Below are 12,985 nucleotides of genomic sequence, written 5' to 3'. Positions count from 1 at the left end.
AGGTTGCCGATATAGGGTTCGTCAGTGTTGATTGGAACTAGACCGGTCGATTTCGATTTATATATTCGAGTTTCTTGTTCGGTTTTGGTTTTTGAGGACGAAGAATGTGAGCAATGCCTCTGGAGTTTGGAGTTTGGGCTGTCGATTGTGGCTGGGGTTCCGATCGGCAAGCCGAGAGATGCGGAAGACGACATGGAAGTGCCAACCGGCTCGGGCCGATCCCAGTGACGACAACTGTCAACAATTCACATGAAGAAACTAACTTAGTTTTCCTACACTTTAATAGCAGCCCCACCGACGAAATGGTTCCTTCTCTCTTTTCTCTCTACCTTCGAGACCGGTAGCTGTGGAGGTCACCCAAAGGAACGGGCAACAATGGGTCATCTAACGCGTAACGAAGCTCTCTTCCATCTGGTTCTGTCCGGATCCTGCTTTGGGATACTTGCGAATACCTTCCAAGGCGATGGAGAGCCTCTTATTGCATCCCTGGCTTTCAGCGGGATTGCTTTCAGTCTCAGCTTCTGTTTGATACGATGGCTCGAAGAGACCTTCATAAAAGCCGGGCTGAAGGGCCGGGATATGTCGAAGTCCAAAACCATCATCATGTATGTGAGCGTACGAGGAAGTTCCCAAATTTCGCTTGTTCCAGCTTTAACAAGCGTACGACACCGGAGACCTAACGTATCAATTAGTCCGGAGACCATGGGAGCAATCTCAGCGGTGGTATTCCTTCTCACGACCATCACGTTCATTCCGTTCCCATTCTACAAGGACATTGTCGCCGCAACCTCCGGTGGTGGAAACCGCGATATACCCATGATCGATACACCAAGCGCCGTTGAATCCGGTCGACTACTACACAAATTCCCTCATAACAAGTTGGCGTCCTACCTCTCCGCGCTTCTGTCCCTACAGTCGATTGTAATCCTCGGAATTGGCGATGACCTGTTCGATATTCGTTGGCGACACAAGCTCTTCATACCGGTTTTTGCCTCCATACCGTTGCTCGTTGTATATTTTGTGGACTTCGGCGTGACCTCAATCGTTGTGCCAACACCTCTCCGGCCATTGTTTGGAGGGGCTGAGATTCTCAATCTCGGTCCGGTATACTACGTATACATGGCATTGTTTTCGATATTCTGCCCCAACAGCATTAACATATTGGCCGGTATTAATGGCATCGAGGTCGCGCAGTCTGCGGTCATTGCATGTCTAATAATGGCTAATGACATGCTGTACCTGCCTCCCTTTACATCATACAATCATCCTGCTAGGGACACTCATCTCTTCAGTTTGTACCTTCTTCTACCCTTCACAGGCGTCAGTCTTGCGCTCCTTTTGCATAACTGGTATCCAGCGCGTGTTTTTGTGGGAGACACATATTGCTACTTTGCAGGCATGGTGTTTGCGGTCGTGGGCATTCTGGGGCATTTTTCAAAGACTCTTTGGCTGTTGTTTATTCCACAGGCGTTCAATTTTCTCTATTCCTCGCCTCAACTTTTCAAATTGGTGCCATGCCCTCGGCATCGGTTGCCTCATTTCAATCGGCAAACTGGTCTACTGGAGCCAAGTCGGGCAGACTTGGTGAAGCCTCTCCATCGTCTTTTGGAATGGGGATTAAAGCTCTTGGCGCAGTTCAAGCTCATTTGGATCAGGTGCGATGAGTCAGGTCGTGTGGTGGAATTTAGTAACCTGACCATATTAAACCTTTGGCTTGTTTGGCGTGGCCCGCTCCGGGAGGATACTCTCGCCTTGGAGCTGGTGTCGCTGCAAGTGGCGTGTGGTTTTGTTGGCCTGATCGCGAGGCATAAATTAGCTTTGCTCATATTTGATACAGATAATCTATAGCGGTTCAAATTCCATACGATTGTCTACTGAATTTATTGCTCCACTTTGCAATGACAAATCCCAGAGCAATATCCTAGACAGATCTGGTTCCAACCGCCCCCGGTATACCTTAGTGTGTTAGTACAGGAGAAGTCCTAGGGTTTTGGAAGTATCTAATTACTATGAACTGTATGATTCTATATACAGTCCGACTGGGTTCTGATGGTTGTAGTCAAACGATACACATGCTGCGAAGAATGTCACAGACTGCGTGGAAGGCTCCAAGGTTGTCAACGGAAGAAAAGTATGCGTCCTCAAGCATACCAAGCAGTTAAAGAATTTCTTCGGTAAAGTCGAGTTTGGCCACACTCAAGCCTTCACAGGTACTGAAAGCATAGAGTGACCGCCGTGGGGTGAAATCGCCTTGTTGAGACGCCGCCATCTGAGCTCTATCAGTATCACTTCTCACCTCCCCCACATGCGAATTCCACCAGTGCCGTCAGTCGTTTTCGGCCAAAGTCAGCATAATTACAGCTTGAACCCATGGCAGGGTAAGAATCAAACTGCGGCTTTCCCACTCCCAGTCTGGTTTAATTGGTGAGATCTATGTTTTTGACCCTGGAGCCCAGGAGCTCAGATGAGATATATTATATCGACAGGACTTCAATCGAGGTCCCGCAATAGCTGTTGGCATTCGCTCAATCAATTCACATGTCCAGACTTCGTCAGGCCAGAGCTATAACTTATAGCAATAGCTAGATGTCACTATAGCACGTTGTCATCTGGCTGCTGCCTTTTCTCCTCACTGCTTGCTCAACTTTCCTCCGCATTCCACTTTTCTCTACACTTCCTCTCTTACTCTAATCATCCAACTTTAACACTCTCTTCTAGTCTCATCATATCGTCTTAAACCTCTATACCGTCCACTCAATTCAGTGAAACCTATTGCAGCCAATCCTACCAAGATGCCTCAAATTTGGACCCCCGATCATGTCACCAAGCTTCTTCTGTGCATTATCGCACAATCAAATAGTACGGCGACGAACTGGCAGGCCGTTGCGGATGCTATGTATGTGAAATACATGCAGCTACCCTATCTCACTGATCACAGAACTGACTTATACAGGGGCGGTTACAGTCCCAGTGCTGTTAGGTATGTGGTGAACTCATTCGTGCCACCTCAAATGCAACTATGCTCTTTGCAATCACTGCCTTGTTCAAGCAGTTAAATTGAATACCTACCAACTGCCAACAGCCAGAAGTTCATGAAAGTTAAGCGAGCCAATACGAAGCTCATGAACCAGGCTACGGGAACGGCCTCCCCTGTGACCTCGTCGGCGAACGGGAGTGCGCACAAGCGCTCTCGTCCCGGACTCGCCAATGGGAGCGGAAAATCTGCGAACTTCGAGGATGATGAAGAGCGGATCGACCACGCCAGCTCTTCTTCGGAGAACGATCAGACCCCGATCAAACGACCGAAGATCAAGCACTTTAAGAGTGAAGTCATCGACATTGACGTGAGTGACGAGGAAGAGGTTGCGCGATCCATGAAGACAGAAGCATTCGAGGAACCAAACCATTCGTATGGCTCTATCCGACAGTTCCTTCGGACCCATTGCTAACGTGTGTCTAGCGATATTTAAGCGCCTCTCGGTTCAAGGTCTTTGGACTCGAATTGGAGGACTTGGCAGTCGGAAGCGAGTGACAGTGATGTTGCAGCAGGGCCGATGGCGAATGGTATGGAATCTCCGAAAGGAGCACACTGAAATGGCATTGTTAGCGAGAGCGGTTCCCAGTGGAGGTCTTGCACTCTAGCATGAATAGTGTTATCCACCAACACGTTGCCGGAATCAAACCGTTGAGTCTTTCGTCCACTTCTATGCTACACGTGAGGTCAACGCTACCGCTTCCTGTAATCCCCAGTCTTATCTCTCCTCTCTTTCCAATCACCACCTCTACCTCCCCCTTTCTTCGCCTTTTTGAGCTCTTCAGTCTTCTCCCTCGGATCGATCACGACTAGCTCTTCTTCATTCTTCCTCTTCCACTCCAAACTTTTACCCAGCCGATCTCTCTCAAACGTCAACCGATGGCTCATCCAGCCTAGATCTGATTCGGCCTCCTTCGCCTCCTGAGCAGCAAGTTGAGTCTCCCAACTGGCGCAACTTTGACATCCAGCTACAAAGTGCAAGTCGCAGACGTCTTCTTCGTCTTCTGCACTACCTGTAGGCATGCCATTGGTGTGGATTTCTTCACTAACATCGGTCATGCCTTTGAGTTTGTCGCCTAATTCGGCCGGTTCGTTGACTTCTTCCAATTCCGGATCGGCAGCGTCGAGCGTCGCCTTGAATCTGTTCAGTAGTGCCAGCGTGCGCTCCTCATCCTTTCCGTTGGCTCCAGCACGTCGCTTACGCCCGCGGATAGCGGTCTTAGGGACCATCGCTTTGAATGGATCTTCCTCCGGTGCTTCGACTGCCTCCTCCCTGTTTGGACTAGATCGCTTCATGCTTGCTTTGAGAGCCTCGATCTGGGCACGCGTTGTTTCAACATCCGATTTCCGTCTTCCTCGTTCGCGATGTGACGGTTCGGGAGAAGGAGACAGAGATGGGGACGGGGATCTGGATGGCGACGGGCTCTTCTTGGAGCGAGCGGGCAGTTTCGTGTCTCTTGGCCGGGGCGGAGGCGAAGGTGTCGTCCTTTGATGGCCCTTGGTAGGAGGACTTGCACTCCTCTCCAGTTTCCGCATGTTCTGCTGCTCGGGGACTGGGACCTTGATACCCGCCGCCGATCCGCTGATGAGCTTAGCATTGTATTTCGGCTTCTTTGACACAGGTGCGACCTCGTCAAAATCCTCTTCATCCCCGAAACTTAGCAATGCCTTCTTCGCCTTCTTCCGCTTGCCTTTCCTTTTCCCTTCATCTTGATCGATAACTCGCGGCGCTTCTCTTACTCGTTTCACCATGTCGGGGAAAGGATTGATGAGGATTTTCGTTCCAGTGATCTTGGCTGGGTACAGCGGCCTTTCGGATCCCTCTACTAACTCCATATCTGCCATATTCGTGACCGTATAAATGGTATTCTGAATCACTCGTCCAAATAGCGTATTCTTCCCCGTCAGCTCCATGGTCTCCCCCAACGTGATGAAGAATTGGCTCGCATTCTCATCTTTCCCACCGCTATTTGCCATCCCTACCAGACCTCTCCGATTGAACTTCAGCCGGGTATGGAATTCATCCGCAAAAGGCAGCCCATCTTCAAAGGAACTCTCACCACCCGTCCCTGTTCCTGTGGGATCGCCGCCTTGGATGACAAAGCCTGGGACCAGGCGGTGGAAGATGGTCCCATCGTAGTAGCCGTCCAGGCAGTGCTGGAGGAAGTTTCTAGTCGCGAGAGGCGCCTGCTTGCCGAAGAGCTCGATGTCGATGTCGCCGGTGGTTGTATGGAGGGTCACCTGTGCCGTTGGCGGCGGTTCGAGGTTATAGGAAGTACTCATTGTCAAGGCATGTGGGGTTTGAATATGTATGAAGCAGTACTTTCGGGAGACGGTCGAACAACTCCAGCATGATATTTGGGGTGCTGCATGCTTTGACCCAAGAAATGGCCATGGGATGAAGTCGACGCAAGGTGCGCTATTGGTTGCTATGGTGCGCCGAGTGAACCCCAGCATTGAAGCGACTGGACAGTTGGCTTTTACCTTTTGGTCACAACGTCATTTTGGTTCGCAGCACAGCTGTACACCAGATGAACTTCTTATAAAGTCCAAGAATTCCGTTACAGTTCTCCTTTGTAACCCGAATTCTCTTCTATATGTATACCGATCTATGGTCCTTTATCTTTCTCAAATCCAAGTACCCGAATCCTCTGATCCGTCGATTGTCGCCTGGGATAGCGCAATGCTGTGAATATCCCGAATCGCACCTCTCCCTATTTGACTTCAACAGAACCTATTCCCAACATGATCCCTGGAATTGATGCTCGTAAGCTGCAATACTTGATATTATTTGAGCATCAAGCCTGACAGAATGTAGCCTTTGCCTATCTCGGGGGGAAACTCGGTGCTTCGACAGACGAGCGTATGCTTCTCAATATCCTCGAACTAGCATCATGAGTTGACATATATGAGGCAGTGAAGCTCATCTTCTCTTTTTTGATTTCCTATCCTCTCGCAGGGGTATTGAAACGGATCCCGGACACCAAGCCGTGGCAGAAGAATGTATTCAGCATCAGGTACTTTTTGATCTCCGTCCCAGCAGCCTGTGCTAACTGACCAGTGTCTCCTTGTTTTACCTTGTTGGTCTGTTTGACTTGTGGGCTGGACTCCGAACGCTCTTTTGTAGTGCCGCAGCGACGTATCTCATTGCGAAATATGTCCAAGGCTCGCTCATGCCATGGCTTGCGTTCGCATTCCTGATGGGACACCTGTCCATCAGTCACCTCGAACGACAGTTCGTCAACAATCCGGCAGCAGTTGACGTCACTGGTGCACAAATGGTTCTCCTCATGAAGCTTTCCTCCTTCGCCTGGAATGTGCACGATGGCAAATTCCCAGATTCGGAGCTATCGGAGCATCAACGAGACCGGGCAATCAAGCAAATGCCGGGCCTCCTGGATTATGCTGGTTACTTTCTCTTTTTCCCATCCCTAATGGGTGGACCATCTTTTGACTACGTTGATTATACACGGTACATCAACACCAGTATGTTCGAGCTTCCTCCGGGTACCGATCCATCCAAGGCGCCCCGAACTCGCAAGAAGCGAAGAGTCCCGCAAAGCCACTGGCCAGCAATGCGGAAAGCTGCCGAGGGAATCTTCTGGATCGTGATTTTCTTGCAGCTGGTTGGAAGGTATAACAATGTCACCGTTGTGTCTGACAGTTTCATGGAAAAAAACTTCTTCCACCGAGTCTTTATCCTCCATATGCTCGGTTTCACCACGCGGGCGAAGTACTATGGTGTATGGTCTCTTACCGAGGGGGCTTGCATTCTTTCCGGAATCGGATATGGAGGCGTTGACCCCAAAACAGGACAAGCAAATTGGAACCGCCTCCAAAACATCAGACCGATAGGAGTCGAAACTGCGCAGAATGTCCGAGCCTATCTTGGAAATTGGAACTTGAACACCAACAACTGGCTTCGAAATTACGTGTATCTTCGCGTTACTCCGAAGGGAAAGAAACCTGGTTTCCGGGCGTCCCTAGCGACCTTCAGTGCGAGTGCAATGTGGCATGGTTTCTTTCCAGGCTACTACTTAGCCTTCGTCTTAGCATCGTTTCTGCAAACAATGGCTAAACGTGAGCAACGCCCTCTTTCTTTTGCGCGTCGATGAAGGCTAACATATATTCAGATGGCCGGCGCCTTGTGCGACCATTCTTCTTGGATTATCAGAACGTGGATGCAAACAACGAGCCCAGTCCGACCAAATATAAGTGGGTATATGACGCTTTCACGTGGTTCATCACCCAGACCGCATTCGCGTTCGTCGTCGCACCGTTCATTATCCTTACCCTTGACGGCTCTCTACGCGCTTGGTCGGGTGTGTATTGGTATTGTATTGTGGGAGTAGCGTTTTGCCAACTCTTCCTCCTCACCCCATTCGCAAAGCAGCTCGCCGCCGCCGCCAAACGACGTCAAGGTCTTGCTCCAGGGAAACGGCCGCCAGTGTCGCGGACCACAAGCCATGAGGCAGGTGGCAGAACGCTGGGCCTCCCCGAAGATCCCGAAGGAGATATTGATGAGATTGTTGAAGAGGTCAAGGCGGAGCTCAACAAAATCCGGGCCCAAAGAGGAGGCCAGGCGCTGACCTTGACGGATATTCGTGGCATTCTGGAGGAGAAGGTCAAGGAGTTAGGGCATGCCCTGGGAGACGAGACCACGAAAACAGGCCGAGGCACTGGACAAATTGTGGACGGCTTGAAGGCTGACGTGAAAGAGGAGGCGGTCAAGAAGGTCGAGGATAAGAAGAGCAGATAGTTTGGGGAGCATTGTTCCAATATTATGCACGCACATTCCTCCAGGTACACATGCTTTGAACGGTTCCTTGAGCGAGTTTCTGACTTTTCGTCAATATGTCGGTATGACTGATGAAGCCGTAGTGTTGTAAATTATTGAATAGAATGATCCCTTGCATTGCAACAGCATTCGGATCTTTTTCCATCAGAATACCCGGTATCTCCCATCCGGCAGGTCCCTCGGTTTGTACTGGTCCCCATGTGTTCTCCGTGTTCGGATGACCTCAATCCCAAACTCCTTCGCTTACCAGACAACCCGTCCAGCGACGCCGCATAGATAACAGCTACTATTGCAGCCAACCCGAAAATAAAATGCAATACCTAAGACATCAACCCGAACCACCCCAGGCGCCTCGAATTCTCCGGGCTAACTGTATGTCTTTCTGCATGATCGTAACCCGCTTCGCATGTACTGCACACAGATTGGTGTCCTCGAATAGATGGACTAGGAATGCCTCGGCGGCTTCCTGGAGTGCCTGGATTGCTTGTGATTGCCAGCGAAGGACATCGCCCGGTTGGATCATTTGCAGCGCGACTTCGCGGACCTAGAGACCCATCAGCCATGTATCAACACTGCGGGCAGTGGTGCCGTGAGGAGAGCGAAGCGAACATACCAGACGAGCGAAGGGGAGTTTCGCAAGGAGTAGGTCGGTACTTCGTTGATATCGCCGAATTTCCCGGAGCGCAAGCGTCCCCGGCTTCCAACGATGTTGTTTCTTCGGGACAGGGTCGCCAGCTGTGTATTGGATTCGCGATTAGCTCAAGTTCTACATAGCGCCTCCGGGCCAGCTTCCAAGCTCGTGATGGGCCAAATTGAGACTGGATGTAAACATACGTTCAACCCCGCCTTTCTTCCGCCGCTGGGGCGTATTTGATCCACCAGCGCTTCGATTCGTTTTTCTTGCGGTCGTTCTACCAATTTTCGATGGTCGCTTGCCGGAGCCACCTACGGCGTAGGCTTGACCGGGCCGATGGGCCTTCGGGGGCATGGTGCGAGGTTCGATAGGGGCCCGAAGTCGTGAAGATGGTCCAGGGATGGCGGGAACGTAACGAGCAGCGAGGCTCAGGGACTCCACATCATATGTCTCTGGATGTGTACACTAGGATGAATTGAGCGCCGGGACAAGCCGAATTGTGCGGCGACGATTGATAGCTCCGGGTAATGTGCGCTGCTGCGCAAAAGCAGGGAGTTACGAGGGTCGAGATGCTCTGGTTGCGAGGCGGTTGTCGATTCCCTATGTCCCAAGCAGATGGATCGATTGTTGATAGCAAGACGTTGGCGAACAGCCTCACTGACTTGAAGGGTTGGATTGAAGGGTTGGATTGAAGGGTTGGATTAATGGGTTTGCACCGGGATATCGAGATATTTTCCTATTTGTATGTGGACTCCCCAATATCGGGCTGAAGGTTGTCAACACTTTGAAGCTCCAAAGCGCGACGCGTGGAGAGCCAATCACAGTTGAGCATGCATTCATGACATTTATTTTAATTGGCCTGAGGAATCAACATTATTGCCTGACGCCCACGACGGCCTCCCACAAGCCGTGAAGGGCAGCACCAAACATATAACGCCTTGCACACCTTTAGATAGATCCCTCCCTCATAGCAACAATTCTACGTTTGCCTCATGATTGGAGATTCCCTACAGTGAGACCCTTACACTTCTCTTGTAATCGGTTTGACGTCTCGAAGAGATCGTTTATGGATATTGGTCTATGGGGCCTCTCTCTTAACGGTTTCGACTTCTTGAGGTGATCGAAGAACGAATTCGATGTTTTCTGGCTGACGGTTTATCACCGCCAATTATGTATTTACAATATTTCGTTTCCTCAGACTTTTAAAGGACCTTCACTTATTCATAATGTCTTTAGGCGTGTTATTAGTAATTACCACTTCATGCACTAAGTTTTTACCTCGTTAAGGCCTACGGTGATCACCTGTTCTGAGCTTCGTTAGTAGGTACTCCCTGTTCCTCTGTTGACGGCAGAAGGGCGTAGACTGTAGACTAGAGGACGGCCCGCAATCGCAGTTTCAGCGAGTAGCTTACGGCCGCACACGGAGACGTCCCTCTCTGGATGGAGAAGGCCATCACCAGGACGATCCAGATCGTTTGTTAGGAATCCCATTTGAAGGACTCGTCCAATTTGCTAACGCTCCTAGAATTCACCGACACCCAGTTCGTTATCGAGTTGCCCGAAGGAGGGCGTCCCCGAAATGTCACCATGCCACGTTAGGAGCGTGTGGGAAGCGGTCGGATGATACTCTGGTGGCTTGCATTCGGGGCACTTCTAGGGCACGAAAGATCTTGGAACGGTTTCGATGATAACTTCACGCGGTGACTCGTGCGGTGGCCAAGACGGTCATCGGGTAGTACATTTGTCTTGGCCTGCAAGTCCTTGTACGGTGTTGTATAAACAAGCTTTCTAGGAAGTAACGCCACGACAAACTTGCTCAGGTGAGTTAATTTGAGAATATTCCCATTGGTCAATGGCATGTGCGAGTTTGGGGGATAAGGTAGTTAAAGTCGTGCCCGTCGCGTTCTGGATGTGGCCTTTTCAATCGTTTTTCATCGCTTGCCCAGCATTTGCGTGGCTATTGAACTGATACAGCAGCAGAGGGCCCCTCTGGTGCTTTTGATGAACAGTCCTGATCGCGAACCCATGACGACAGATTGCAATCCAAGTTTATATTCCCAATTGAAGGATGCGGAAGCTATTATATCTCAGTCTCGCCGCTCACACTGTGGCCTTCATCGGTCATGGAATCATCATGTACGATCCGGTTTGCGCAAGTGCATGTGGACGTACCATTCAGAAATTCCCTCTTGTCTGTTCCACTCACGGAAAAGGTGACCATCATGGGGGCGGCCCGATGTCAACTACCCCTGAGTGTCGAGCGAATGACACTTCATACCTAACGACACTAGCTTACTGCATGAAGTCGAAGTGTGCTCCTTCCAACATCGAGGCATGGCGCTTGGAGCAGTGGTGGTGGGAGAAAAGCACAACTGACAAATCAGTCCATCCAGTTATGGATTATGAGGAGACGTTGGCGACAGTTCGCAAAGAGCCCACTCGTGTGCCGAAAAAGGAAGATACTCTGGACTTCACTGGTCTCATAACGGACGCATCGTGGAAGATCGAGACAATGGCGGAATTGTACTTTGAAGAGCAAGAGACATTACATGCCAGATATGGGTAGGCGTCGATACGACCGCAAAGGAAATGTTCAATGACTGATGAGATATAGGCTTGTCATACTTATTGTTGGCTTCGGTATTCCGATCGTTGCGACCCTTGCTGGCTTTGTCCCCTTCATAGGAACCGCAATGGAGCGATCTAAGCCATACATTCTCTACCCATTCTCCATTCCGGGCTACCACGTTCGCTCACTTCCATGGCTAATTGGTAATCCACCTCTTGTCGGACAGTCAATATACATCGCGATCTTCTTTATCCTGAATATTGTCCTCACAGCGGGAGGCTATCGATCCACTCAACCAAATAGCTGGTTCCCAAATCGATGGCAGGAGATAATGGCATACGTCTCATGCCGAACCGGTGTTTTGGCCTTTGCGATATTACCATTGCTGCTGCTCTTCTCCTCGCGTAATAACATCTTACTGTGGTGCACCAACTGGTCCCATTCAACCTTCTTGCTGCTGCACCGCTGGGTTGGGCGCGCTTTTGCGCTGCAAGTCATCCTTCACTCAATTGTGGAGCTGCAACTTTACATCGGCATGGGATCGTACAAAGAAGAGCTGGTCAAGGCATACTGGGCTTGGGGCATCGTCGCGACCATGACGACCGTGTTGCTCGTCACTGTTTCAGTTCTCTGGTTCCGACGAATCTCCTATGAGATTTTTCTAATCCTCCATATTGTCCTTGCAATCTTCTGCATCGTTGGCTCCTGGTATCACGTAGAGCTCCTTTTCTATCGCAAATGGGGTTATGAATTGTGGTTGTATGCGGCCATCGCCGTATGGGCTTTCGATCGCATCCTCCGTGTTGGGCGGATTGCATATACTGGATTGAAGCAAGCTCATACCACAGAAGTCTGCCCGGGCATCATCCGTGTTGACATACCCGGTGTCCGCTGGCACGTTAAACCAGGGTTACATGCCTATCTCCTTTTCCCTACCCTTTCATTTCGTGTGTGGGAGAGTCACCCGTTCTCCGTCTCGCCACTTCAGCTTCGTCTGCCGTATCAAGAAAGCGATGCATCAAGTGGAGGCCCCAACCAAAAATTTGGAGATGCAGAGAAATCTGCGAATGCTACGGTGACCGTCGGCCAACACTCGAGAAAAGAGAGCATTGTCGGACTCCGCTTCTACATTCGAGGGGCTACCGGCCTCACGAGTATGCTGCGTCCCGGTTTAGTTCTCCCTTGTCTTGTGGAAGGGCCATACGGGAATCGATCATCCGTGACTATCTTGAGCAGCGACAGAGTCGTTGTCATTGGAGGAGGCATTGGCATCACCGGCTTGCTGGCATATCTTTCTTCGGGTCATGTGAACACCAAGCTGTATTGGGGTGTTAAAGAAAAGTATGCTGGTTTGGTGGCTGATGTGGAGGAGCAGTTAGGGGCTGGAGTGGAGAAGGAAGTGCGCTTAGGCAAAAGATTCGTGGCAGAGGAGGTACTGAATAGTGAAATTGAGGCTGGTTGGAAGAGGATCGGCGTGGTAGTCTGCGGACCGCCAGGGCTCTGTGACGATGTTCGGGCTGCTGTTGTTAGAGCTGGTCGGGCCGGAAAGACTGAGATTGAGTTAGAGGTCGATGCCTTTTCTTGGTAGGGCACGTAGCCGACTCATCTCACTGATCAATGAGTTTCCTCAGGTATAATCCGTATCGTCACTGCAAGTATGGGCACCCCTAGGCTGCAGGTGGACTTCATTAAATGCAGGGAATATGGACTACTGAATGCAGCATATCTTTGTTAACCTGCTCGAATGCATCATAGAATTATCCAATCGCATTGTTCTCATAAAGCAGCATGTCGATCGACGCTGGACGTGTTGGCAAGCAGTCCGGAGAGGCTTCATTCTCCCCTCCTGCGCATGAAACGAACAATCCCAAACCACCTAGACTAGGTTCTATCGTAAATTGCAAACAGTTCTCCCCATCGTTCAAGGGAGGGTCTAAAGAATGGGTGCTT

At 50.4% G+C, this 12,985-nt stretch overlaps 6 protein-coding genes across 6 annotated transcripts; 4 read left to right on the top strand and 2 right to left on the bottom strand.

Annotated features, from left to right (window-relative positions):
- The first annotated feature begins 273 nt into the window (after positions 1-273).
- Positions 274-1,868, top strand: P152DRAFT_457486 (putative UDP-N-acetylglucosamine-dolichyl-phosphate N-acetylglucosaminephosphate transferase). Its single transcript, XM_033679236.1, has 2 exons — positions 274-615; positions 693-1,868. The coding sequence occupies exon 2, from the start codon at positions 703-705 to the stop codon at positions 1,846-1,848; it is 1,146 nt and encodes a 381-aa protein (XP_033534755.1). The 5' UTR covers positions 274-615; positions 693-702; the 3' UTR covers positions 1,849-1,868.
- A 924-nt stretch (positions 1,869-2,792) lies between these two features.
- P152DRAFT_472886 (uncharacterized protein) lies at positions 2,793-3,470 on the top strand (the record flags this gene model as incomplete). The annotated part of the gene is made up of 4 exons (XM_033681187.1): positions 2,793-2,896; positions 2,954-2,980; positions 3,083-3,409; positions 3,461-3,470. 4 exons carry the CDS (start codon positions 2,793-2,795, stop codon positions 3,468-3,470), a joined length of 468 nt encoding a protein of 155 aa, XP_033534754.1.
- Positions 3,460-5,397, bottom strand: P152DRAFT_457485 (cyclophilin-like protein). Its single transcript, XM_033679235.1, has one exon. The coding sequence runs from the start codon at positions 5,315-5,317 to the stop codon at positions 3,728-3,730; it is 1,590 nt and encodes a 529-aa protein (XP_033534753.1). The 5' UTR covers positions 5,318-5,397; the 3' UTR covers positions 3,460-3,727.
- A 139-nt stretch (positions 5,398-5,536) lies between these two features.
- On the top strand, positions 5,537-7,934 carry P152DRAFT_457484 (MBOAT-domain-containing protein). The gene is made up of 5 exons (XM_033679234.1): positions 5,537-5,801; positions 5,853-5,897; positions 5,952-6,051; positions 6,096-7,114; positions 7,168-7,934. Exons 1-5 carry the CDS (start codon positions 5,780-5,782, stop codon positions 7,791-7,793), a joined length of 1,812 nt encoding a protein of 603 aa, XP_033534752.1. The 5' UTR covers positions 5,537-5,779; the 3' UTR covers positions 7,794-7,934.
- P152DRAFT_457482 (putative histone H3 protein) lies at positions 7,791-9,268 on the bottom strand. The gene is made up of 3 exons (XM_033679233.1): positions 8,667-9,268; positions 8,446-8,567; positions 7,791-8,376 (listed from the first exon to the last, which is right to left on the bottom strand). The coding sequence occupies exons 1-3, from the start codon at positions 8,818-8,820 to the stop codon at positions 8,161-8,163; spliced, it is 492 nt and encodes a 163-aa protein (XP_033534751.1). The 5' UTR covers positions 8,821-9,268; the 3' UTR covers positions 7,791-8,160.
- Positions 9,269-10,600: 1,332 nt separating this feature from the next.
- Positions 10,601-12,623, top strand: P152DRAFT_395545 (ferric reductase transmembrane component 4; the record flags this gene model as incomplete). The annotated part of the gene is made up of 3 exons (XM_033676309.1): positions 10,601-11,028; positions 11,075-11,084; positions 11,166-12,623. 3 exons carry the CDS (start codon positions 10,601-10,603, stop codon positions 12,621-12,623), a joined length of 1,896 nt encoding a protein of 631 aa, XP_033534750.1.
- Positions 12,624-12,985: the final 362 nt, after the last annotated feature.

This window comes from Eremomyces bilateralis (assembly GCF_010015585.1).
Source record: "Eremomyces bilateralis CBS 781.70 unplaced genomic scaffold P152scaffold_7, whole genome shotgun sequence".
Classification (NCBI taxonomy): domain Eukaryota; kingdom Fungi; phylum Ascomycota; class Dothideomycetes; order Eremomycetales; family Eremomycetaceae; genus Eremomyces; species Eremomyces bilateralis.
The sequence above is the reverse complement of the archived record's forward strand: the minus strand, read 5'-3'. Positions and strand labels throughout refer to the sequence as shown.